Genomic DNA, 27,952 nt, shown 5'->3' on the forward strand with positions numbered 1-27,952 from the left:
GTAACAGAAATACAGCACAGGGTCAAGTGGTGAGCTAAAGCTGAGTACCTTATTGGGTTGGGTAGTAGGCTAGCAGAAATGAACAGGTTCTCAAATTTTAGGGTCAATAGAAATAAAGCTGTCCCACATGAAGCTGGGATCTGGAGGCAGGCAGTACTGGAATTCAGAACCTGGAAATAAATTCCATTTGCTTTTGAAAGGAGAATTGAAAAAAATATATGTATCACTGCTAGTTGCCGCCAGTGGTGGTTACTTAAATGAAGTCCTGTGCCGAAAGAGATGGGAGGACACAGGCATGGCAATTAAGCTGAACTTCTGTCTGGCTTGGAGATTGAATCTGATAAAAGTCCAATATTGTTTTAGTATAGAATCACACACAAAAAAATACATAAATTGTACTTTTGAACCAAGAGTGCTGGAAATAATGGGGTGGGCCAAAGTCGAAGCAGCATTGCTTGTAGATAGGCACAAGTAAACTCAAAAAGTCAGAGAGAAAAAATGAAAGTTCTGATCCAAGATGAGATTACAAACCAGAATTTTAACATACATGAAGAAAACTATCTCATCAAAATCAGTCATTACAAAATAAATTATTCATGATTAAATGAAAATAAGCTATATGTCTGAAAAATAAGTTTAAGTACGTTGAGACTTCCAAAAAGAAAAAGAGAAAAGTTTTACTCTTAAAATGACTAAGAATTCAGCACAGATATGACAAGCAGAGTAACTGCAACAGAAAAGGTGGGGAATGAGACTATCTTAGTTCAGGCTGCTATAACAAATTATCATAAACTGAGTTGTTTAAACAACAGACATTTATTGCTCACAGTTCTAGAGACTGAGAAGTCCAAGATCAAGAACTGGGAAACCTGGTGTCTGTCTAAGGCAGATGGCAATCTTCTTATGATATGCGGGTTCTACTCTCATAACTGATTACCTCCCAGTCCTCCCAATACCATCACATTGGGGATTAGGATTTCAACATGAATTTGGTCTGGACACAAACATTCCATCCATAACACCTATAAGAAAAATGTGGTTCAAAACCACAGTGGGATTGCATTCTTTCGACATCAGTTGGTTGATAATAAATAAGCCCAGTAATACCCATGTTGGTGAGAGTAGAGAAAGCAGACACTTTGCTTTCAGTGGAGACTAGTGAACCTCTGTGGAAAGCAATATATTTCAATGTTTACAATTTGTCTCCAATTTTACCCACAATTCCACCTCTAGGAATTTATCACATAGATATATTCATGCATTTGAGGAGTGAGATGTGCAAAGATATTTATTTAAAGCTTTATTAAATGTGTTTAATAAACTTAAACCAATACATATATGCTCTTCCATGTACATCAAAGTTATAGAAAACTCTTTCAAATTTGACCATATGTTAGGTTTCAAAGAAGTCTTAAAAGTATTTCAAATAATTGACAATTTACAAAAAGCATTCTCGACACAAAATATTAGAAATCTACAGTGGAATGATTTTTAAAAATGTATTTGAAAACTAGGATCATAATTCAAAACAATCAGTGGGTTAATTAAGAAATCATACTTTTTATTATTATTATATTTTAAGTTCTAGGATACATGTGCACAGCGTGCAGGTTTGTTACATATGTATACATGTGCCATGTTGGCATGCTGCACCCATTAACTCGTCATTTACATTAGGTATATCTCCTGATGCTATCCCTCCCTCCTTCCACCTCCCCACAATAGGCCCCGGTGTGTGATGTTCCCCTTTCTGTGTCCAAGTGATCTCATTGTTCAGTTCCCACCTATGAGTGAGAACATGCAGTGTTTGGTTTTCTGTTCTTGTGGTAGTTTGCTGAGAATGGTGGTTTCCAGCTGCATCCATCTCCCTACAAAGGACACAAACTCATCCTTTTTTATGGCCGCATAGTATTCCATGGTGTATATGTGCCACATTTTCTTAATCCAGTCTGTCACAGATGGACATTTGGGTTGATTCCAAGTCTTTGCTATTGTGAATAGTGCTGCAATAAACATACATGTGCATGTGTCTTTATAGCAGCATCATTTATAATCCTTTGGGTATATCCCCGGTAATGGGATGGCTGGGTCAAATGGTATTTCTAGTTCTAGATCCTTGAGGAATCGCCACACTGTCTTCCACAATGGTTGAACTAGTTTACAATCCCACCAACCGTGTAAAATTGTTCCTATTTCTCCACATCCTCTCCAGCAACTGTTGTTTCCTGATTTTTTAATGAATACCATTCTAACTGGTGTGAGATAGTATCTCATTGTGGTTTTGATTTGCATTTCTCTGATGGTGAGTGATGATGAGCATTTTTTCATGTGTCTGTTGGCTATGGGAATGTCTTCTTTTGAGAAGTTTCTGTTCATATCCTTTGCCCACTTTTTGATGGGGTTGTTTGTCTTTTTCTTGTAAATTTGTTTGAGTTCTTTGTAGGTTCTGGATATTAGCCGTTTGTCAGATGAGTAGATTGCAAAAATTTTCTCCCATTCTGTAGGTTGCCTGTTCACTCTGGTGGTAGTTTCTTTTGCTGTGCAGAAGCTCTTTAGTTTAATTAGATCCCATTTCTCAATTTCTGGTTTTGTTGCCGTTGATTTTGGTGTTTTAGACATGAAGTCCTTGCCCATGCCTATGTCCTGAATGGTATTACCTAGGTTTTCTTATAGGGTTTTTATGGTTTTAGGTGTAACATTTAAGTCTCTAATCCATCTTGAATTAACTTTTGTATAAGGAGTAAGGAAAGGATCCAGTTTCAGCTTTCTACTTATGACTAACCAGTTTTCCCAGAACCATTTATTAAATAGGGAATCCTTTCCCCATTTCTTGTTTTTGTCAAGTTTGTCAAAGATCAGATGGCTGTAGATGTGTGCTATTATTTCTGAGGGCTCTGTTCTGTTCTGTTGGTCTATATCTCTGTTTTGGAAACAGTACCATGCTGTTTTGGTTACGGTAGCCTTGTAGTATAATTTGAAATCAGGTAGTGTGATGCCTCCAGCTTTGTTCTATTGGCTTAGGATTGTCTTGGCAATGAGGGTTCTTTTTTGGTTCCATATGAACTTTAAAGCAGTTTTTTTTTTTTTTTTTTTTTTTTCCAATTCTGTGAATAAAGTCTTTCGTAGCTTAATGGGGATGGCATTGAATCTATAAATTACCTTGGGCAGTATGGCCATTTTCACAATATTGATTCTTCCTATACATGAGCATGGTATGTTCTTCCATTTGTTTGTGTCCTCTTATTTCACTGAGCAGTGGTTTGTAGTTCTCCTTGAAGAGGTCCTTTACATCCCTTATAGGTTGGATTCCTAGGTATTAACTGAATAAAATGGGTAGTATTATATATCAAAATGTTTATGACTTTTTAAAAAATAGACTTTTTTTAGAACAATTTTAGGTTCACAGCAAAATTGAGCAGAAAGTACCAAGACTTCCTATATACTCCCACCACCTTCACATGCACAGCTTTCTTTACTGTCAGTATACTGCACCAGAATGGTACATTTGTCATAATAAATGAACCTACAGTGACACATCTTTCTCATCCAAAGTCTCTGGTTTACATGAGGGTTTACTTTAGATATTGAATATTCTATGGATCTTGACAAATATATGATGACGTGTATCCATCATTATAGTATCAAGCAGAATAATTTCACTGCTCTAAAAACCTTTTGTACTCTCTCTGTTTATTCTTCCCTCCCCCTTACCTTCTGGAAGCTGCTTATCTTTTTACTATCTCCATGGCTTTGCCTTTTCTAGAGTGTCGTGTCATTGAAATCACATAGTATGTAGACTTGCCATATTGACTTCTTTCATCTTGTAATATGCATTTGAGTTTCCTCCATATCTTTTCATGGTTTGGTAGTAGATTTCTTTAAGCTTTGAATAATATTCCATTGTACCACAATTTTTTAATCTGTTCACTCACTGAAGGACATCTTTGTTTCCAAATTCCAGCAATTATGAATAAAACAGTTATACATACGTACATGCAGGCTTTTGAGTAGACATAAGTTGTTAATTTATTTGGGTAAAGACCAAGGAGTCCATTTGCAGGATAGTAGGGTCAGAGTATGTTCAGTAGTTGTAAGCAATGGCTTCATTGTCTTTCAAAGTGGCTGTACCATTTTGCCTTCATTCACTTGTGATGAATGAAAGTTTCTGTTGCTCTATATCCTTGTACACCTTTAGTGTTGTCACTGTTCCAGATTTTCATCACTCTGATAGGTGTACAGTTGTATCTCATTATTGTTTTAATTTGCATTTTCCTAATGATATATTATTTTGAGTATCTTTTCAAATGTTCATTTGCCATGAAATTGATTTTAATAGATAAATGTCGCAAATAACCTAAATAGGACAAAATAGGGCACTAGGTGCTAATATGATATTTCTGTATAGTAGAATGCCTTGCAGATTTGGAAGTCATTATAATGCACTGACATGAACACTTCTCTGTGATTACATGTTGAGTGAAAGTGAAGGAGTGCAAGAGTGGGCATAGCATGTAATAGTGTTTAACTGAAAAGAAAGTAAAAGTGTATTCTCTGTATAACAAAAACATTTCTGGAAGAATTCACAAGAAAACTATTGTCATTGTTTGTCTCTAAGTATGGGGGAATAGTGGCTAGGAAGAATGACTGTGAAGATATCATAACTTTTAGTGTGTCCTTTTTTGATTGACTACCTTTTCAAAAGTTGTGATAGTTTGGTGCTGACTTATCTACCTTCCACTCTAGATTCCATTGGAATAAGCAACATACATTTTGAAATCAAGTTCCAGAGTAGTGTTATTAGTTAAGGACAAGTGATCTTTAGCAGAAGAATGTAACAGAACTGACTGGCATACATGTGGATTTAACTTTGACAGTGGCATCATACTCTGTTCTGATCTGCTGTGTAATGAAAATTCTCTGTGGGCTTCTGTGAATGCCAAAACAATATTCTTGTCTATTTTTGGATTGTTTTGTTTTCTTTCCCTATTGTTGTATCAGTGAATACAGAATAAAATGATGAATTTAATCATTGTGGAAAACCAATCTGGATTATTACAACCAAAAATATCCTATAATGGTATAGTGATTTTGCTAGAATTATACGATGGGTTCTATATGAAACATTTCTAAACACAGCCCTTTTTTTTCTTTCTGGAACCAGCCCTATGGAATACTTCTGATTATTTCTGATGAAAATAATATGGCAAGCTGTTCATTGTTTATGTGCCAGAAAACTAATAAATATTTTGCATTTTTCTTCTTATGAGCCTGCTGTATTTTTCCTTGATTCCTCCCAGTGACAGTTTTTTTTTTTTTTTTTTTTTTTTTTTTGTGGTGGTTGTTTTTTTGAGACAGAGTCTCACTCTGTTGCCCAGGCTGGAGTGCAGTGGTGAGATCTCAGCTCACTGCAAGCTCTGCCTCCTGGGTTCATGCCATTCTCCTGCCTCAGCCTCGTGAGTAGCTGGGACTACAGGTGCCCACCACCTCGCCCCGCTAATTTTTTGTATTTTTAGTAGAGACTGGTTTCACCATGTTAGCCAGGATGGTCTCTATCTCCTGACCTCATGAGCTGACAGTTTTAAACCTTTTGCTATATGCCTACTCTTCTTGTTTCCCTTCAGTCCTGTCTATAAAGAAGAATAAACAATGCTCCTTTTTGTCCAGGAGGGCTCTTCTTTAGATTTATGTATGTATGTATGTATTTGTTTGTTTAGAGACAGAGTCTTGCTCTGTTGCCCAGGTTGGGGTGCAGTAGCACGACTTCAGCTCACTGCAGCCTCCACTCCCCCAGGTTCAAGCAATACCTGCCTCAGCCTCCTGAGTAGCTGGGACTATAGGCATGCATCACCACACCCAACTATATATATATATATATATATATATATATATATTAAGTAGAAGTGGGGTTTTACCATGTTGGCCAGGCTGGTCTCAAACTCCTTACCTCAAGTGATTCACCCACCTCGGCTTCCCAAAGTGCTGGGATTACAGATGTGAGCTACCACCCCAGCCCCTTCTTTAGATATTGATCCTGTGACCTCCTAATCCTTGTGAGACCTTGGTCACTTTTCTTGCTTGGTCTTCCATTTCTTTCTCCAGACCAATTTTTCTTTCTCGATGTACCCATATTTAGTCCAATAACCTGAAAAGCATTTCGTTGATTTTATTACCTTTTCCCCGTCTTTCTTCTTCACTTCATTAAATCACCTTATGTAAGTACCTGGATGCCTTACATCTCACTAATTCCTTCACCGTTTGCAGTCTAACATCCAGTCACTTCCCTTGATAGAAATGGCTGTTTCGATGGTCACCAGGAATAATTTCTCAGTTTATGCTCTTCTGTGTTTTGAGTCCTACTCTGCCGTTCAGTATCTGCATGAGTGCAAATAAGTTACTAAACCTCTCTACATTACTGTTTTCTGATCGGTAAAATAGATAAGATAATAATAACTGGTAGAATGTACAGTGTCTAGAGCACAGTACAAGCTTAATGAATGACACTTTTCACTACTAGTACTGCACGTCGGCTTTCTTTGCCACACTTTACACTGCTGCATGTCCTCCCTTTTAATATTTTCTTATGAATTCTCATATTGGATTGTTATCTGTAGCCACATGGCATTTAGACTCCTCTTTGTATTTCACTTTCCCTTGCCCATTTGCTCTGCCTATGCCTTATATTTAATTTAAAAATATACTTGTTGAGCACATAATATGTGTCCAGCATTGCAGATATTTTTCTCTGAATTAATTTGTTTTGCTCCTTCTCATCTTTCTGCAAGATCTTCATAGCAATCTCTTCTGTCCCCAGTTTTAACTGTCACCTCTAGGACTCCAAAATTTCTGCCACTGACATTTACTCCCTACTTCCAATCCATTTTTTCCCAATGCAATGCTGAACATTCTACTTTCTCTTCAAAGTCAGAGATGAGTAAGAATTTCTCGTTTCCGTTAGAATATTTAATCTCCTGTACACTCAGATTTAAAGCAGAAAGAACCCTTTGACACTTTGACACTTCTAACTTGAAATCATTTTCCAAGTCCTACTCCCACTGAGGTTACTTCTGCAGTATCTCCAACGTCACCCCATTCTCTACTCCCATCTCATAATCTAAGGTTAAGCTTTCATTATCTGTCCCTCAGATCTTTGTGTGGCCGACTGTGTTTTCCCCTGACAGTCGTTAGCTTCAATCCACACTACCCGCAGTTTTGGCTTTCTCTTACCTCTCAATATGTGACCTAAGCATATACTTTTAAAAGTCTTTCAATCATTCAAGTTTGCTGAATCTTATAGACGGTCTCCATTGCTAATTCAAAAAGTGTCTCAATTTTCTTAACCATAATCAGATTAAGAAACACTTCTGAATTAGGGGCCCCAAACTGCTTCATTATTGCTTTTTGAACAGGTTCCACTCTTTCCTGCTTTTATACCTTTAGATAAGACTTTCATCTTTTGTGTGAATTTGATTAAACAAATAAGGTTGAATATTCAGCATATAAAACTGCATATGTTCAAAATCACCCCCCAAAAATCACCCATTAAACTTATTATACATGGTTCTGTGTATATAGCTCTGAGGATAATTTGTACCTATAACTATATTATAAACAAGGTAATGTTTAGCATAAAATAAAAAGCAAATGTAAAAACTAGAATTTTATAATGAATTCATTTAGAGATGGAACGAAGATCAGCATAAGAAAGAACTGATTCTTTTCTAATATCTATGCCCTAACACATTCCTGTTGAGTAGCAGGAGTAATCACTGTGCTATTACATTTTTATTTCTTTCACCTGTTCTGTTTATTGGCTTCTGATTTTGCATGGGGTATATGTTCGAATGTTAAGACTGTACGCATAAGGCAGCTGTCTATAGTAAATGCTTTTTTCTTTGTGTAAAATTTTCTACCATCCTTCCAAACACTGTTCAGAAGAATAGCTTAGTAAAGTTTGTTTCTCATCCTTCCAGTCAGACATATGTTCCACCTCCTTGAAAATCCGTAGCATTCTCTGATGGTTATATGGCTTTCATCTTATTCTATTTTATATGTTCAATATTAGAACATTTGTCATTACTAGAGTTATTGCTCCACAAGATCAGGAATTTGTCTTCCCCATCTTTCTACACTCTTCAGTAGCAAATCAAGCATATAATACTCAAAAAAATATTTCCCCAATTGAGTTGAAACCAAACACTGTTAGAGAAATACATATGTAGGTAACACTAAAAGTTAGTAGTATAAACATTTTTTAAAAGATTAGTTTATAGACCAGTGTTCAATGAGGCATTATAATAATATAATTTCAAGTAAATCCATTTAGACTTTTTCAAAGATTCACTTCATGTTAATGTTAGTATTCTTAATATAAACTGCCAGTCATATTCCAGAACAGAAATTATCCCATTGTAGCATGTGCTGTCTTTTTATTAAACTAAAAACAAGTTAGTTTACAAAAAGATAGATCTATTTCAGAACATGGTCAAGAGTTTAACACAAAAAAGAGAAACTCTAGAAGAGAGTGTATCAATTTATTTTGGAAAACCAGCTTGTTTTCTACAATCATAAAAACTTAAGTTTTTCTATATCTGTTGACTTTGTGGTTGTGTTTAACCAAATTTCTGGGTTTGGGGGATTATTTTTTTAAAAATATTGCTGCTGTTGTTGTTGTTACCAATTCATTCTTATTTTCTTTTCTCAAAGGACAAAACCACAGTTACCAAAATAAAGTCTTTGACATGTAGTTATCAAGTTGAAAACAACGTTATAAATAAATGAGAAAATATTTTGTAGAGCTCAACTTCATACTAATTATCTAATATGGTTTTCAGCATCTTCCAAAAATGAATTAGTAAACACAATGATTTACTTGGTTACTTGAATTACTCATGCACGTTTAAAAAACTTTAAAGATTTTTGGATATTCTATCTATTGGAAATGTATTTCTATATTATGTTTTACTATTATTAATAACTAGTTATTTCTTATATATAAGGAAGGGAGCTTAAGCAAAGAAATCTGTGATGTTTGTTCATTCAAGATTTTATTTCCAACGACTTGATTAGGTACTTGATTAGGTAAGGATTTATCTTGATACGAATCAGGTAAAAATCAATATGTTTAAAGTATTTTCACTGAGGCCATTTGCTTTTGGGTTTTACCTAATTCATGTTTATGAGTTAGAAATTCATTAAACTTATCATACCTGGTTCACCTTCTTGTCTACTTTTTGGTAAGAACTAAAACCAAACATAAACAGAGAGAAGCAATTAAGCTTCAAACAGCCCCTGAAAAATCAATAGGAAGAGGGGGGCTGTTTAAGCCTGTACAATTCATTTAAAGTATGTATTCATATTTATTCATATCTCTGGTGACATTATTTGTTTTAAAGTTTTACAGTCATCTGAATATTATTTTTGTTTACCTTTTCCAAGCATCATTTATATCAGGGATGGCAAATAGCTTTACTGCTATTCTTACTCTAAAAGATTGATAGTGATTTATAGATGTATCTGTTGAAACAATTCTAAGGTCATTTTGGAGTCAGTGGTTGGGAATGCCATCATGGATTGGTGATGTGTTGGGGGGAAGAAAACATCAACAACAACAACAAAAAAAACCCAAAGGAACTTGCATTTTGATAAACCAAACTAAAAATGGGAATTTGTATATTCTTGAATTCAAACTCTTGCAAATGACTTCATACAATTTAATGCTTAAGTATAGAATGTCATATTTTCGACTGATGTATTATGCATTGATCTTTTCTTTCTAACTAGGTTATAAGCCGCTTGGTGACAGGGATCAGGCTTTATGCTTTCTTATATTTCTGAAAGCCCTTAGGAAAGGGTAAGGCACAGAGTAACTTCAACATATAATTTTTACGAGAAGGCTGTTGAATCAGGCTTAATTGCATATGTGTGTACATAATCATGTTTTTAAAGGAGCCAATATATTTTGGAAAAGTTACACAAGTATATGGTAGAAGAAAAATAAAGCAGCGTAAGAGTGTTCCATGAAAAGTTCATCTCCCTCCTACAGTGGGTTTCCAGTAACTAATTATTTCCAGAGGCAACCAATTTAAACTATTTCTTGTGTAGCCCTCCAGAAAGAATTCAAATACAGACAAGTCTATCCATGTACTTAAAGTGATAAATGTATGGAAATATAGTCATAGATATTGATAAATAGCTAGCTCCCTTTCAACACATCAGAAAGTCTATATACACTGAGTTCTATGCCTTTTAAAATTAATTAACTTTGAAACTTAGTTTTCATTTACTTATGTAGATTGACACATTCTTCTTCATTCAAGCATATACCTTTTATGTATGGATGCATTGTAATTGATGTCACCAGGCTTGCTGTAATTATTTAAATTGTTACTTTCCTTTCCCTAGTATATACAAAACAGCAGTAGATATCCTAGCATCTTTATGCATTTGTGCAAATATATTTATGAAAACATTTTCTAAAATTAGAATTACTGTGGTGATGAGTTGACAGATGTTTCATTTGCTGGATTTCTTGACATTGCCCCGGAGAGGGATTATCACAATTTTCAACATTTGTGCTGCTTTTTACATCCTTGTCAGATCTAGTTTTACATTATCCAACTTTTTGATATTGATCTAATAGAGTAGGAAGGATGTCAACTGGTTATTTTAGTTTACCTTTTTTAATTGAAAGGGACATTGAATATCTTATGTTTGTGAACCGTTACTATTTCTTTATGAATCTTGCAGTTGGATTGATTGTTATCTTATTGATTTAAAAGAACTCTTGTATGTTTAAAAAATATGCTTTTTGTCATATAATGAAATATTTTTAAAAATAGGATGAAATATTTTTTTCTGGCTTATTGACTGTCCACTGACTTTGTCTATGGAGTTTATTGTTGCAGTATGGAATAAAATATGTTTATAAAATTCAGCTTAACATTTGTATTTTTATCCTTATTTTAAAATGATTACCTCTTTGATATATCGAGAATATATTTTAGCATAAGAAGCCAAGTAGAGATTCAGCTTTATTGTTTATCCTCCAGATTGGCTAATGAGGTGATACTGCATCATTAATTTTGTTCTCTGCTATTTAAATTGCCAACTTTTTCATATATAAAAGCCATATGCATAGATAGACCTATTTCTAATGTCTCTGCTCTTTAATTATTAATATCTTTATTGATATTCATTTGCAAAAAGTATTTTAACTACTATTACCTTAAACTACTTCTAAATAGTTGGAATATATACAGTTTCTACTCATTAAGATTCCTCTTTTTTTTTTTTTTTGGTAAGATTCTGAATGATTTTTCTAGTTTTATTTTTTAATTTAAGCTTGGAGGGTTTCATTAATATGGTTACTATTTTGAAAGAATTGTTTAAATTAAGAGAAAATTAGTATCTTTACTAATCCAAGGCCAAATAATATCTTTATTCAAGGCTTTTTATCAGATTCTTTGTAGAATTTTGGATTTGTATAAATGTTACATAGTTCTTGTACATTTTAACTCAAAATACATTTTTATGATAAAATTTTAATTGACCTTTTCTTCTAGTATATGCTCTCTCTATATATGAAATATATTTTTCTGTTATTTTTGAAACCAGCTACCTATTTTTTTGAATTCTTAGTTTATTTAATTTTAATTGATTTTATAATTATATGGTTATACTAACATGTAATGAGACTCTTTTCTAATGTTATACCTCATTTCTAATATTATACCTCATTTCTTTCTATTACCTAATTGTGCTAGGTAGTATTTACAGAACAACATTATTGGTTTTCTTTATGATGTTAGTATAAAAGTTTATAATGTTTCTCCATGTATATCAAATCTAGTGAAGTATCTGTCAATTCTTATTTTAAGAGTATTTTTATCAATGATGAATATCTTCAAATGTATTTTAGTTATGGAACTGATTATATTTTTTATTTGACATAGTAGCGTGAATAATTATTAATATATTTTATAAATAAACATTTTTGCATATATATTTTAATTATTTTAAAATTTGTTTGCCTGTAAGACTTAAGAAGACATTTAAATACATAATGGCTTTTGGATATATACAATGTAATATTTTCCATTTCCCTTGTATTTGCCCCACTTATTTTTATAAGATGCCAGTGTGTAGTCAGTCAATAACTAGTATTATCTTTAGGTATATTTAAAAAATTTATATTGCACCTGAACATTGCATAATCTAGAAAAGATAATTAATAAGAAGTCAATAAAAGACAACTTCAAAAGGAGGAATAATTTGCAGTGAAACGTTTACATAGACAACAATGCCAGGCACGGTGGCTCATGCCTGTAACCCCGGTATTTTGGGAGGTCAAAGTGGTGGATCACCTGAGGTCAGGAGTTTGAGACCAGCCTGACCGACATGGTAAAACCCCATCTCGACTAAAAATACAAAATTAGCCAGGCATAGTGGCACATGCCTGTAATTCCAGCTACTTGGGAGGCCGAGGCAGGAGAATTGCTGGAACCCGGGAGGCAGAGGTTGCAGTGAATGGAGATCGCACCATTGCACTCTAGCCTGGGCAACAAGAGCAAAACTCCATCACAAAACAAAACAAAACAAAACAAAAAAACAGTAACAATGAACGTTGATCTCTTTGTGTTTCACACTGTTACTGTTGAATCATGCTGGTTAAAAAATAATTATTTTCTTTTTTTCTTCTAAAAACAATAAAAAATGCTATAAATTCTGTCTCTCTCTCTCTCTCTCTCTCTCTCTCTCTCTCTCTCTCTCTCTCTATATATATATATATAAAATAGAGCAGAGCAATGACTTGAAACTAAAGAAAATATCAAAGCTCAAACACTGAGAGCACTTTAAGACCAGGAGAAGAAATATTCAGATGCCGTCATGAAAATAAACTGTCAAATAATAAGCAAATAGATTTTGTTTTCTTTTGCTGAAGACAAGTAATTCTGCTGGCGACTGAAGACAATAATGGCCGCTCATTATCATAATGGCCTAATCACAAAAATCAAACAGATGCTATTTCTGTTTTCTTAAGGGAGATGCATCAACAAAGCATGGGTGTGTGATGGAGACATTGATTGTGAAGATCAGTCAGATGAAGATGACTGTGACAGTTTCTTGTGTGGACCACCCAAATATCCTTGTGCTAATGATACCTCAGTCTGCCTGCAGCCAGAGAAACTCTGCAATGGGAAAAAGGATTGTCCTGATGGCTCTGATGAAGGCGATCTCTGTGGTACTGCATGTTTAATTGCACTGGCTTCTCCATGAAAACTACAAATTTTTAGTTCACTTGCTGTTACTTAATATAGTAGCATTCATTCCTTTCATTCCCTTTAAATGTAGCTTTTAGCACTGAACCTTATCTACATTTTTCAGACACTCTAAAGCTGCAGTAAAAGTCTTAAATGTAATCAGAAATTTCTGAAAATAAGACAGGAAAAGCTAGCCTATATTGAAGTCACTTAATTGAAGAGCTGTATTCATCATTTAGATCTCTGGATGGCCAATGATGTTCCCCTAGTTGAACTGATTATTTGTTAAGTGAGTCACTCAGAACAAGGAAAACTTGTTATTCCTCATCTGTGGGATAGAGCTCACCACCACCCTACATATTTTGATAAGCCTTCTAATCATTACAATAGAAACTGATTTTTAGGAAGGGGAAGAGACTGGGTAATAAAACCAATTGAATATTACCCAATTTAATATAATTTTCCTGCAAGTTTTTAGTCTTCATACAACAGCTTTCTTTAGTATGCCTTATCTAGTTAAAATGATTTCAATGAGCTTTGAAATCACGTTGACTAGCAATCTTTCTTACCAACCAGCACATACAAAAGAAAATTACATTTCCTTCTCTTTCGAGAGATCAGAGATTTAGTAAAGGGATTTTTTTAAAGTGTTTTCTAGATAATACTGAAGGTGACATCAATAGATAATGAAGAACAGTTTACAGAATGATAAGAACAATAATGAGATGACTTGAGGCTGTGAGGAAATGACTTTAGGAAATAATGAAGCTGACTGATTGAAAGAAGGAAAGACAACTACATTGAAGCCTAAAGTTATATTTTGACCTCAAATTAGCATTAATAGCATACTGAATGATATAAAAAAGGATGATTTTTTAACATATGTAAGAAAATGTCTTTTTTTAAGTCATGATTTTATAAAATAACCTTGAAACAGTGAATGCAAAGTCTTCATTCGATTTGGCTAAAATTATACAAAAAAATTCAGCCAAGAAAAAAAAAAAAAAAAAAAACTAAAATTGCGCAACAAAATTTATAAATAAAAGATGACAAACTTCATTTTTCTGTATTCATTTCTTTCTTGCCCAGCTCATTCTTTGTAGTGGTTGGTGAGAGGTTTGCTCATGAAGGTTGTAAATACAATTCTAAAAGAAATTATCAATACTCTTAAAAGAAAATAGAATGTAATTATGGAAAAACTAGACTTCAACAAGCTTAAATTCTTTTCTTCAATTAAGTCATTTGAGTAGGTGACTTAATTTCTTAAAATCTTGATTTTCTTATAATTAAAATAGAGACAATGGTTATCTATCAGGTAATCATGGTAATAATGCCGGATGCCCTACAGTTATTGAAAGAAAAATATTAGTACTTTTCTACCTTTTCCTCATCCTTCAAGTTAAAGAAATAAAAGGCAAAACACAGAAAGTACACCCATTGAGAAAAATGAAGATAATGATAAGAAAACCCAACCTTATTTTCCTATTCTTCACTTTCCAAATTAGGAAAGTAAAAGACTAATGAGGGAATTTCCTCTTAATTCATTTCTTTGTCTACTTCAGAATTGAAAACCACTTCTTATCTAGCCATATGGTCATTACTTCAAGAGCTTTGCCCAAACATTTCAAAAGATTATAGTGACTGAAATAGATTATAAGGAGGAATCTGGTGTGGAAGTACCAGAGGAGGTAAAAAGACAATTTTATCATGATTGCAGCATTGTGTCATATTGAACTACACACCCCACTCTTTCAGAGGTGAAGTCATGAAGAGTTAGAACAATGAATACTGGCCAAAAGATTAAACTGCCTTTTCCATGATTATATGCAATGTATATAAAGAAAAGGAGAACCCAAGAATGTAAATTTTCTAATTCTAGTGAACAGATTTTTTTTTTAGGGAAATTTTTAAATACTTTCAAAAGAAAAAAGGATTTGCACTTAAGAAACAAATGAAAATAGACTTTAATTACTCTAAAATGGAGTTATTGATCCTTGTTATAATAATATATCAAAGATAAAGCCAGATGCTAACTAGTAAAACAGTAAGTAAATATTTTATTCATTAGTAACTCTTGTGATAGAGAGTCCACTGTGAACTGAGCTCAACTTCATAAAGACTGGAATCTTTTTGAAGGCTGGGGTGTGCTAAGGAAAAGGCACTAAGGGGGCTGCGCCACAAGATTATGCCACCTGGGTTTGATAATTGGTGCTTAACTGGAGGGGAAAACAGACTTCTCTCATCTTTGTGACAAGAGGCAGTGGCAGCAAGTGAGAGTAAGACACCCACTGGGCTGGGAGGGAGAATGAGAGGCAGAGTTACCTTCTCAGGTGTTTGCACTTCAAAAAGAAAGCTCTCGGCTCCTTAGAAGGCAGTTCTGGGTAGTAGAAGATTTACATCTCAAAAAGGCACAGAAAGGATTTATAATTGCAAGCTTTCTAAAGCAACTGCTCTAAGAGGAGGTTCAGGACATATTGGCCTATTACAATGAGCTTTCTCAGGCAGACAATTTAATGTGGGGGCTGGGGTCATTCGAGGGACATAAATTTAAACTGTTGGACAATATGCTAGTGATTGTTCAAGTCTCTTAGTATGTATTTTGGCCCAGGGGCATGGGGGTGAGGTGCGGTGGAGGTGAGGGCAGCAGGATGAAATCATTTGTGCTGAGAGTCTGCGGTTTTTATTGGCCAAGGCTGAGGTCTAGCCAAGAAGAGGACTTAGAGGATCCTGACTAGTGTTTGGTCAAGGAATCTTTGTCAGGTAATAAAAAAATTTAAAATAAATTGCAGGATTCATGACAGGTTTAGGGCTAAGTAAGAATTAACAGGTTCTAATTATGCAAATATTGGTGTTAAATTTATCTATTCAATTTCAGATTTCAATGTGAATTTCAGTTAACCTAAAATCTGTGACTTCATTCCACAGATAGTAATAGAAAGAGACACTTTGGTACTGAGAAAACAGTGACATTTGAAATAAGCTAAAAGCATTGTAACTTTTTTTTTTTTTTTTTTTTTTACCTCCTGGGCACAATGACATTTCTTTACAGTTATTTTCTGGGAAAAGAATGTCAATTGAACTAAAATGGGGCAAATACTTTGAAATGACTGCTGTTTTGAAATGCTTATGATCATGGGTGAGAAACATATTTGGAGGAACCAAGAGCCGAACCTGTTTTTTTTCTTCAAAATAATATGAAACTTGAATTGTTAGAGAAAATAGTTAATACAATCATTTTCCTTTTCTTATTACTGTAGCTTCATTGATGGTGACAAATTATATGAAGAAGAGTTGACTCATACAGAGCTTTTAAAATGTAGATATGTTTTTAAAAGCCTTACATTTCAGGCCAATTTTTGTACTGGATACATTTTCATAGACAATCAGAAATATTTGCATTATATAAATATTACTGCAATTTACCAATTATTAGACAATAGTCTTTTTAGCACATCTCAAAACATACACAATTAAATAGGGTTTGAAATCCACTTGAAAATATTTTTAAAGCCAAGAAAGACAAAGCTTCTTTCAGCCTTATTACTATGTACCTAATGGTACACAGTGGTAGGTAATGGTGTGGTTTCAAAGACAGTTATCTGTCATTTTCTTCAAGGTTATAAAAGTGTCATATTGAAATTTTCTCAAATAGACAATTCTGACTAAAATTTAGGATAATGTGTGCTTTTATACAATTTTTCTACTTTAAAAAGTTCATCAAATATTTTTAACTCGTTACTCAATGTTCGGTATACACTGGTAAACAGAAGAGATATTTTCTGTACCCTCATGGAGCTTACAACCTGGTGATGAAGTAGAATAATAAATAAATATATTTAAAGGACAGCTGTATATTTAAATGCTGTTTAAAAAGCTAATCTTTTTTACAAACTAATCATATTATCTATATAATCAATTGTATTTTCTGTGTAATCAATACTGTTGCTCATTATTTCAGCCAAAATACCAGGACAACTTTTTTTTCTTTTTAGTGTTTTGCTTATGATGTTTCCATGGCATCATTGAATGAATCCTACTAACCAATATATGGGGCACAACATACAATTCACTTAACTTAAAAATAAATGCCCACAGCCAGTAAAGGATAAAAAGTAATCCGTTCTACATTATAACTCCAAAATAGACTGTACAAGTGTTGCAAAAGATACATAGACATTATGTATATGTATTCATATATGTGTATATGGATATACTTGTTAATTTATTAACATCAAGATATGTCTAATATTCAGATAATCATGGTATGTACATATTTTTTGGAAGACCTCTACAAATGCTTTTGCACAGCTGCTAAAAGGCTCAGCATAATCTTTCCAGTCATGATAGAAACACTGAGCTCACTTTACATCTGTGGGGTAAAGCAAACTATACTCCCAAGTTTTATAGAAATGAAAATCTTCCCTTTACAATTTCTATCATATAGAATTAAATTTGGCCTTTGGATGAATTCTATCGTCATTTCTATACCAATCCCTGAAGTAAAAATAAGCCAAAGTGGGCTTTCTTATCTTCATTTGTAGTATCCTGGCTAATTGTAGGCTTAGGGAATTGAGTTCAATGATTAGTATTTAACTGAGGAAAGCAATTGATAAGACCTATAATCTGTCCCTCTAGATGAATGTTCGCTGAACAATGGAGGCTGTAGCAACCACTGTTCTGTTGTTCCTGGAAGAGGAATTGTCTGTTCCTGCCCTGAAGGACTTCAACTCAACAAAGACAATAAAACATGTGAAATTGTGGATTACTGTAGCAACCATCTAAAGTGCAGCCAAGTGTGTGAGCAGCACAAGCACACAGTTAAGTGCTCATGTTATGAAGGTTGGAAGCTGGATGTAGATGGTGAAAGTTGTACAAGTGTTGGTAAGTAACTATTTTGTGTGTGTTGCTATATTTAAGAATACATCTTGGAAAAACCAAACCCCAAAACTGCTTCAGAAAATTAATAAAAGGATCCAACCCATTTTAGATAAAGCATTTAACTATAATGTGTTATTTTAGACCTACTATAAAATTTCTGGAGAGAAAATATAATAATCCTTACTTTTGCAATCCATTGAACTGTTACCATCAGATTATTTTTTTCCTGAAACACTGATTTTATTATCGTATCCCAGATGGGCTTGTTTTTGTATATGCAAAAGCATTTGCTTTGTTTCTCTGTGTATGCTTTTTTAGGGAGTCCTACCCCACATTCCCTGTTGTTATTTCTACTGCCCTTGAAAACAATTTCTTGCTCTGGTTGTGTTTATCTTCTAACAGCTTATTTAAAACATTCTGCAGATTCTCTAGGTGGTTTTTCACAGTGGGAAAGGCAAACAAAGGCTTTAGATTAGGATATTCAAACTCTAATTGTATAACTTATATTCATTCTGTATGTGACCCTAGGCAGGTTACATAATACTTTTGAGCCTCAATTTTCTCATTTTTCAAGTAACATTGCCCATTTATAACCATGTCCTGCTTATAGCATGTTGTAAGAATAGCATGAAAGACTTGTTACTGTGCCACACACCCATAGGGTGTTTAAAGAAGTATCGCTTTCCATCCACTTTTCTGGATTCTTAGTCTGAGTCCACAGGAAACTTAGAAGTCCATGGATAAAATTGAAGAGATTCAGGAACTTTATTTGGGAAAATATTATAGCATTATTTTAACTTCTAACTGAAAGTTAGTATTTCTTTCCATTGTGAATGTATGCCACAGACCACCGAAGTCATTAGCAGCAACTATGAATTTGCTGATAGAAGTAATAGATATATTCATATCCCATTGTAGTGGCTGCACATATCTCAAAATATCACTTATGTTCAGGCTTTGCAACCCACTCACTACTAATTCAATAGTGGGACTCCTTGGACCTACTGCTGAATCTTATTATTGAATACACTAATAAAATCCTCTCTGTGGGGGAATATCTCCTCAACTTCTGAGATAAAAAGGAATTAGAATAAGAATTACTCTATCAAATGAAGTTTGAATTTCATGACATCAAAATAAATATATAAGTAAATGAATACATTTATTATTACATTCAAACATTACTTAATTTTAATAACTGCATTTCAATGTTTTCTCATCTATACTTTTAAAAAAGCTTTATTCTTACTGTTTATGCACTTCTAAAAACTTTCTAGTATTTGCTGGCACAACAGGGTGACTACAGTAAAAAATAACTTTTGTACATTTTAAAATAACTAAGAGTATAATTGGATTGTTTGTAACACAAGGATAAATGCTTGAGGTGATGGGTACCCTATTTACCCTGTGTGATTATCATGCATTGCATGCCTGTATCAAAATATTTCATGTAACTTGTCATAGGTAGTGACTAACTGGGGCCATTGGCACAGGGGGTAAAGGAATTTATGAAGACAGTTGTAGGTAAAGAAAGGCAGATTTATTAGAGAAAGCATGAAAATACATTGCAAGGTTGCAACAGGCAGCACAGCAGAGACAGAGCTGTCTGCAAAGAGGCAGACACTGGAAGGACATTTCATATGGTGGTGCTGGAGGGAGCTACTTGTGGAATGAGGTCATTGTGGCCACAGGACCACAGGACAAGGAGGTCATTGTTTATGATGAGATTAGCCACCTATCCGAAAGATTGTTCATTGTTCTTCCCCACTTGGAGCCCTCCCCAACGTGGAGCCCCTTCCATATTGTTGCTTTCTTATCTATCAGGCCTCCACCTAACCTAGAAATATACTACTATAACACCTACTATGTACTCACAAAAATGAAAATTAAAAAAATTATTAAAAAACACAACCTTCTGCGGAGTCCACATGCTTCATCAGACTGCTAAGAACCCATACATTATGAACCTCTGTTCATTTTGTTTCTTCCACTTAGACTGTACCTTTTATTATTATTATTATTATTATACTTTAAGTTCTAGGGTACATGTGCATAATGTGCAGGTTTGTTACATATGTATACTTGTGCCATGTTGGTGTGCTGCACCCATCAACTCGTCAGCACCCATCAACTCGTCATTTATATCAGGTATAACTCCCAGTGCAATCTCTCCCCCCTCCCCCCTCCCCATGATAGGCCCCAGTGTGTGATGTTCCCCTTCCCGAGTCCAAGTGATCTCATTGTTCAGTTCCCACCTATGAGTGAGAACATGCGGTGTTTGGTTTTCTCTGCTTGTGATAGTTTGGTAAGAATGATGGTTTCCAGTTGCATCCATGTCCCTACAAAGGACACAAACTCATCCTTTTTTATGGCTGCATAGTATTCCATGGTGTATATGTGCCATATTTTCTTAATCCAGTCTGTCACTGATGGACATTTGGGTTGATTCCAAGTCTTTACTATTGTGAATAGTGCTGCCATAAACATACGTGTGCATGTGTCTTTATAGCAGCATGATTTATGATCATTTGGGTATATGCCCAGTAATGGGATGGCTGGGTCATATGGTACATCTAGTTCTAGATCCTTGAGGAATCGCCATACTGTTTTCCATAATGGTTGAACTAGTTTACAATCCCACCAACAGTGTAAAAGTGTTCCTATTTCTCCACATCCTCTCCAGCACCTGTTGTTTCCTGACTTTTTAATGATTGCCATTCTAACTGGTGTGAGATGGTATCTCATTGTGGTTTTGATTTGCATTTCTCTGATGGCCAGTGATGATGAGCATTTTTTCATGTGTCTGTTGGCTGTATAAATGTCTTCTTTTGAGAAGTGTCTGTTCATATCCTTTGCCCACTTTTTGATGGGGTTGTTTGTTTTTTTCTTGTAAATTTGTTTAAGTTCTTTGTAGATTCTGGATATTAGCCCTTTGTCAGATGAGTAGATTGCAAAAATTTTCTCCCATTCTGTAGATTGCCTGTTCACTCTGATGGTAGTTTCTTTTGCTGTGCAGAAGCTCTTTAGTTTAATGAGATCCCATTTGTCAATTTTGGTTTTTGCTGCCGTTGCTTTTGGTGTTTTAGACATGAAGTCCTTGCCCATGCCTATGTCCTGAATGGTACTACCTAGGTTTTCTTATAGGGTTTTTATGGTTTTAGGTCTAACATTTAAGTCTCTAATCCATCTTGAATTAATTTTCATATAAGGAGTAAGGAAAGGATCCAGTTTCAGCTTTCTACTTATGGCTAGCCAATTTTCCCAGCACCATTTATTAAATAGGGAATCCTTTCCCCATTTCTTGTTTTTCTCAGGTTTGTCAAAGATCAGATGGCTGTAGTAGATGTGTGGTATTATTTCTGAGGACTCTGTTCTGTTCCATTGGTCTATATCTCTGTTTTGGTACCAGTACCATGCTGTTTTGGTTACCGTAGCCTTGTAGTATAGTTTGAAGTCAGGTAGCGTGATGCCTCCAGCTTTGTTCTTTTGACTTAGGATTGTCTTGGCAATGCGGGCTCCTTTTTGGTTCCATATGAACTTTAAAGCAGTTTTTTCCAATTCTGTGAAGAAACTCATTGGTAGCTTGATGGGGATGGCATTGAATCTATAAATTACCTTGGGCAGTATGGCCATTTTCACAATATTGATTCTTCCTATCCATGAGCATGGTATGTTCTTCCATTTGTTTGTGTCCTCTTTTATTTCACTGAGCAGTGGTTTGTAGTTCTCCTTGAAGAGATCCTTTACATCCCTTGTAAGTTGGATTCCTAGGTATTTTATTCTCTTTGAAGCAATTGTGAATGGAAGCTCATTCCTGATTTGGCTCTCTGCTTGTCTATTACTGGTGTATAAGAATGCTTGTGATTTTTGCACATTAATTTTGTATCCTGAGACTTTGCTGAAATTGCTTATCAGCTTAAGGAGCTTTTGGGCTGAGACAATGGGGTTTTCTAAATATACAATCATGTCATCTGCAAACAGGGACAATTTGACTTCTTCTTTTCCTAACTGAATACCCTTGATTTCTTTCTCTTGCCTGATTGCCCTAGCCAGAACTTCCAACACTATGTTGAATAGGAGTGGTGAGAGAGTGCATCCCTGTCTTGAGGCAGTTTTCAAAGGGAATTTTTCCAGTTTTTGCCCATTCAGTATGATATTGGCTGTGGGTTTGTCATAAATAGCTCTTATGATTTTGAGGTACGTTCCATCAATACCGAATTTCTGGAGCGTTTTTAGCATGAAGGGCTGTTGAATTTTGTCAAAGGCATTTTCTGCATCTATTGAGATAATCATGTGATTCTTGTCTTTGGTTCTGTTTATATGCTGGATTACGTTTATTGATTTGTGAATGTTGAACCAGCCTTGCATCCCAGGGATGAAGCCCACTTGATCATGGTGGATAAGCTTTTTGATGTGCTGCTGAATCCAGTTTGCCAGTATTTTATTGAGGATTTTTGCATCAATGTTCATCAGAGATATTGGTCTAAAATTCTCTTTTTTTGTTGTGTCTCTGCCAGGCTTTGGTATCAGGATGATGTTGGCCTCATAAAATGAGTTAGGGAGGATTCCCTCTTTTTCTATTGATTGGAATAGTTTCAGAAGGAATGGTACCAGCTCCTCCTTGTACCTCTGGTAGAATTCAGCTGTGAATCCATCTGGTCCTGGACTTTTTTTGGTTGGTACGCTATTAATTATTGCCTCAATTTGAGAGCCTGCTATTGGTCTATTCAGGGATTCAACTTCTTCCTGGTTTAGTCTTGGAAGAGTGTAAGTGTCCAGGAAATTATCCATTTCTTCTAGACTTTCTAGTTGATTTGCGTTGAGGTGTTTATAGTACTCTCTGATGGTAGTTTGTATTTCTGTGGGGTCAGTGGTGATATCCCCTTTATCATTTTTTATTGCATCTATTTGATTCTTCTCTCTTTTCTTCTTTATTAGTCTAGCTAGCGGTCTGTCAATTTTGTTGATCTTTTCAAAAAACCAACTCCTGGATTCATTGATTTTTTGGAGGGTTTTTTGTGTCTCTATCTCCTTCAGTTCTGCTCTGATCTTAGTTATTTCTTGCCTTCTGCTAGCTTTTGAATGTGTTTGCTCTTGCTTCTCTAGTTCTTTTAATTGTGATGTTAGAGTGTCCATTTTAGATCTTTCCTGCTTTCTCTTGTGGGCATTTAGTGCTATAAATTTCCCTCTACACACTGCTTTAAATGTGTCCCAGAGATTCTGGTATGTTGTATCTTTGTTCTCATTGGTTTCAAAGAACATCTTTATTTCTGCCTTCATTTCGTTATGTACCCAGTAGTCATTCAGGAGCAGGTTGTTCAGTTTCCATGTAGTTGAGCGGTTTGATTGAGTTTCTTAGTCCTGCATTCTAGTTTGATTGCACTGTGGTCTGAGAGACAGTTTGTTATAATTTCTGTTCTTGTACATTTGCTGAGGAGTGCTTCACTTCCAATTATGTGGTCAGTTTTGGAATAAGTGTGATGTGTGCTGAGAAGAATGTATAGTCTGTTGATTTGGGGTGGAGAGTTCTATAGATGTCTATTAGGTCTCCTTGCTGCAAAGCTGAGTTCAATTCCTGGATATCCTTGTTAACTTTCTGTCTCGTTGATCTGTCTAATGTTGACAGTGGGGTGTTAAAGTCTCCCATTATTATTGTATGGGAGTCTAAGTCTCTTTGTAAATCTCTAAGAACTTGCTTTATGAATCTGGGTGCTCCTGTATTGGGTGCATATATATTTAGGATAGTTAGCTCTTCCTGTTGAATTGATCCCTTTATCATTATGTCTTGGCCTTCTTTGTCTCTTGATCTTTGATGGTTTAATGTCTATTTTATCAGAGACTAGGATTGCAACCCCTGCTTTTTTTTTGTTCTCCATTTGCTTGGTAGATCTTCCTCCATCCATGTCTCTGCATGTGAGATGGGTCTCCTGAATATGGCAGACTGATAGGTCTTGACTCTTTATCCAGTTTGCCAGTCTGTGTCTTTTAATTGGACCATTTAGTCCATTAACATTTAAGGTTAATATTGTTATGTGTGAACTTGATCCTGTCATTATGATATTAACTGGTTATTTTGCTTGTTAGTTGATGCAGTTTCTTCCTAGCCTCGATGGTCTTTACATTTTGGCATGTTTTTGCAATGGCTGGTACCGGTTGTTCCTTTCCATGTTTAGGCCTTCCTTCAGGGTCTCTTGTAAGGCAGGCCTGGTGGTGACAAAATCTCTAAGCATTTGCTTATCTGTAAAGCATTTTATTTCTCCTTCACTGATGAAACTTAGTTTGGCTGGATATGAAATTCTGGGTTTAAAATTCTTTTCTTTAAGAATGTTGAATATTGGCCCCCACTCTCTTCTGGCTTGGAGAGTTTCTGCTGAGAGATCTGCTGTTAGTCTGATGGGCTTCCCTTTGTGGGTAACTCGACCTTTCTCTCTGGCTGCCCTTAAGATTTTTTTCCTTCATTTCAACTTTGGTGAATCTGGCAATTATGTGTCTTGGAGTTGATCTTCTGGAGGAGTATCTTTGTGGCATTCTCTGTATTTCCTGAATTTGAATGTTGGCCTGCCCTACTAGGTTGGGGAAGTTCTCCTGGATGATATCCTGAAGAGTGTTTTCCAACTTGGTTCCATTTTCCCCCTCACTTTCAGGCACCCCAATCAGACGTAGATTTGGTCTTTCTACATAATCCCATACTTCTTGCAGGCTTTGTTCATTTCTTTTTCTTCCTTTTTCTTTTGGTTTCTCTTCTCGCTTCATTTCATTCATTTGATCCTCAATCGCTGATACTCTTTCTTCTAGTTGATCAAGTCGGTTACTGAAGCTTGTGCATTTGTCACGTATTTCTCGTGTCATGGTTTTCATCTCTGTCATTTCATTTATGACCTTCTCTGCCTTACTTATTCTAGTTATCAATTCTTCCACTCTTTTTTCAAGATTTTTAGTTTCTCTGTGCTGGTACGTAATTCCTCCTTTAGCTCTTAGAAGTTTGATGGACTAAAGCCTTCTTCTCTCATCTCGTCAAAGTCACTCTCCATCCAGCTTTGATCCATTGCTGGCAATGAGCTGCGCTCCTTTGCAGAGGGAGATGTGCTCTTATTTTTTGAATTTCCAGCTTTTCTGCCCTGCTTCTTCCCCATCTTTGTGGTTTTGTCTGCCTCTGGTCTTTGATGATGGTGACGTACTGATGGGGTTTTGGTGTAGGTGTCCTTCCTGTTTGATAGTTTTCCTTCTAACAGTCAGGACCCTCAGCTGTAGGTCTGTTGGAGATTGCTTGAGGTCCACTCCAGACCCTATTTGCCTGGGTATCAGCAGCAGAGGCTGCAGAAGATAGAATATTGCTGAACAGCAAGCGTACCTGTCTGATTCTTCCTTTGGAAGCTTCCTCTCAGGGGTGTACTCCACCGTGTGAGGTGTGGGGTGTCAGTCTGCCCCTAGTGGGGAATGTCTCCCAGTTAGGCTACTCAGGGGTCAGGGACCCACTTGAGCAGGCAGTCTGTCCCTTCTCAGATCTCAACCTCCGTGTTGGGAGATCCACTGCTCTCTTCTAAGCTGTCAGACAGAGTCATTTGCGTCTGCATAGGTTTTTGCTGTTTTTTTTACTGTTGTTGTTGTTGTTTAGTTGTGCCCTGTCCTCAGAGGTGGAGTCTACAGAGACAGGCAGGCTTCCTTGAGCTGCTGTGAGCTCCACCCAGTTCGAGCTTCCCAGTGGCTTTATTTACCTACTTAAGCCTCAGCAATGGCGGGCGCCCCTCCCCCAGCCTTGCTGCTGTCTTGCAGTTAGATTGCAGACTGTTGTGCTAGCAACGAGGGAGGCTCCGTGGGCGTCGGACCCTCCCAGCCAGGTGTGGGATATAATCTCCTGGTGTGCCCGTTTGCTTCAAGTGCAGTATTGGGGTGGGAGTTACCCAATTTTCCAGGTGTTGTGTGTCTCAGTTCCCCTGGCTAGAAAAAGGGATTCCCTTTCCCCTTGTGCTTCCCAGGTGAGGCGATGCCTCGCCCTGCTTCAGCTCACGCTGGTCAGGCTGCAGCAGCTGACCCGCACCGATTGTCCGGCACTCCCTAGTGAGATGACCCCAGTACCTCAGTTGAAAATGCAGAAATCACCAGTCTTCTGTGTCGCTCGCGCTGGGAGTTGGAGACTGGAGCTGTTCCTATTTGGCCATCTTGCTCCGCCCCTAGACTGTACTTTCCTCGCTTCATCTCCAGAAATCCTGTATATTCTTTGAGAGGTACTCACTCAAGTCTTTTTTCATAAATCAAGTCTTCTTCCAGATATCCTTACTTTCTATTTATTTTTTCTTTCTATGTCTAGAATATATTGTTCTTGAATATGTGTGATCACATTTTTAATTGGCTGTTTGATATTCCTAGATATCTTCTTATTTTTTATCTTTACAATAAAATAATACAAATTTAGAATTTAGAATTGAGATCATAGACTTTTCTCTTGTGTTTTAAATAATATCCAGTCCACTTCTGCGAAAATAATATACAGTTAATAAATAACTATATTCTTTCAGATATTATTATATTATTTTAATCTTTTACTTTAAATTTTGTTTGGTTTTTTATTTCTGTAGTAGTTTTCTTATGACCATTAAAATTTGAGTCCCAGAGCGTAAGTTTAGCAGATATTTATTCTACACTTTCTTCTTCAATATTCTCACACAAAGTAATCGGCTTGAGAGGCTGAAAAACAGCAATTTGTTGTGAAGGTAATAGTCATTTCGTTCATCTGTGTGTTTCAGATGAAAAAGCAATAGATCAAATACTGGCCTCAGACACATTTGTGATCATATTTCACATGAGAATTGGCTCCAGATGTTTGTTTTGGATACAGATAACAAAATGATTGTGTGTCTTAGAGTGCTTATATACCATATGAAATGAATAACAACTTATGTTTAATGTTAGAGTAATTCAACATTCAAATACAGGTGACCAGAGACAGCGATAACTCACCTAATAGAATTGACCCCTCTGCTCTCAGCTCAGAATAGAACTGTAGGGGCAGGAAGGAGGTGTTCACTTTCCTCCCCATCGTAAGGGTCATAGATGACTCCCCTATGACAAAGACCAGTTAACAAGAGAAAATGATAGCAAATTTTTTTGATCAAAGTTTTTTGTTTTGTTTTATTGTTTTAAAATATTATAGCAATTATTTATTGATAATTTGATTAGTAGAGTTATAAATACAAAAAGGAGGAAAGATTACCAAAAAGAAGACATTATTTCTAACAAATCTTCAAGAAAATATTGATTATTAAAATGGCTTTTATCTTATAAGTGTTGCATATACAGTGTTAGCTCCTCAGAGCCCTCTATCAATAAGTCGCCTGAAATAGTAAAGAATTTGCTACTGCAGCCTTGGGGAACATTTTTAGTGTTGTGTTGGTGCTTCTCTGACAAAACATGCTTTTAATCAAGACAAACAGTCCCATATTTATGTAAATCCTAAATTCCAAGTATAAGCACTGCAACTGAACTGATGGACTGGAATAAAATAATAAATCCTTAGATTAACTATACCATCTTCTCACAAATTATTTGAATTTCATAAAACTGTGAAGTGTTAACATAGAAATGAAATGGCAACTGACTTTATGAAAGGTCACACATTGAAACGAAATGAAATCTCAAGCTGTGGTGTGGAGTTATTCTGTTTGTTACCAGGCAGCACTCCCTCACTATAAAAATAGCAGCTAGCTACTGGTTTCTTAATGCCAAACTAATGATGATTTTGAAGACCAACCTGGCTCACTGTCATACTCATGACTCAAATGGAGAACTTTTCCTGTCTCCTGATTTCCTTTCTTTTA

The 27,952-nt window shown here is 35.5% G+C and overlaps 1 protein-coding gene across 1 annotated transcript in view; it reads left to right on the forward strand.

Moving 5' to 3' along the window:
• Positions 1 to 27,952, forward strand: part of LOC117095052 (low-density lipoprotein receptor-related protein 1B) — a 1,687,268-nt gene that overhangs the window by 1,264,711 nt on the left and 394,605 nt on the right. Inside the window, exons 22-23 of the mRNA XM_033231629.1 lie at positions 13,040 to 13,240; positions 17,895 to 18,140. Of these exons, the coding sequence (XP_033087520.1) occupies positions 13,040 to 13,240; positions 17,895 to 18,140 (447 nt within the window). The remainder of the gene's footprint in view (positions 1 to 13,039; positions 13,241 to 17,894; positions 18,141 to 27,952) is intronic.

This window comes from Trachypithecus francoisi, unplaced genomic scaffold (assembly GCF_009764315.1).
Source record: "Trachypithecus francoisi isolate TF-2019V2 unplaced genomic scaffold, Tfra_2.0 Lachesis_group13, whole genome shotgun sequence".
Classification (NCBI taxonomy): domain Eukaryota; kingdom Metazoa; phylum Chordata; class Mammalia; order Primates; family Cercopithecidae; genus Trachypithecus; species Trachypithecus francoisi.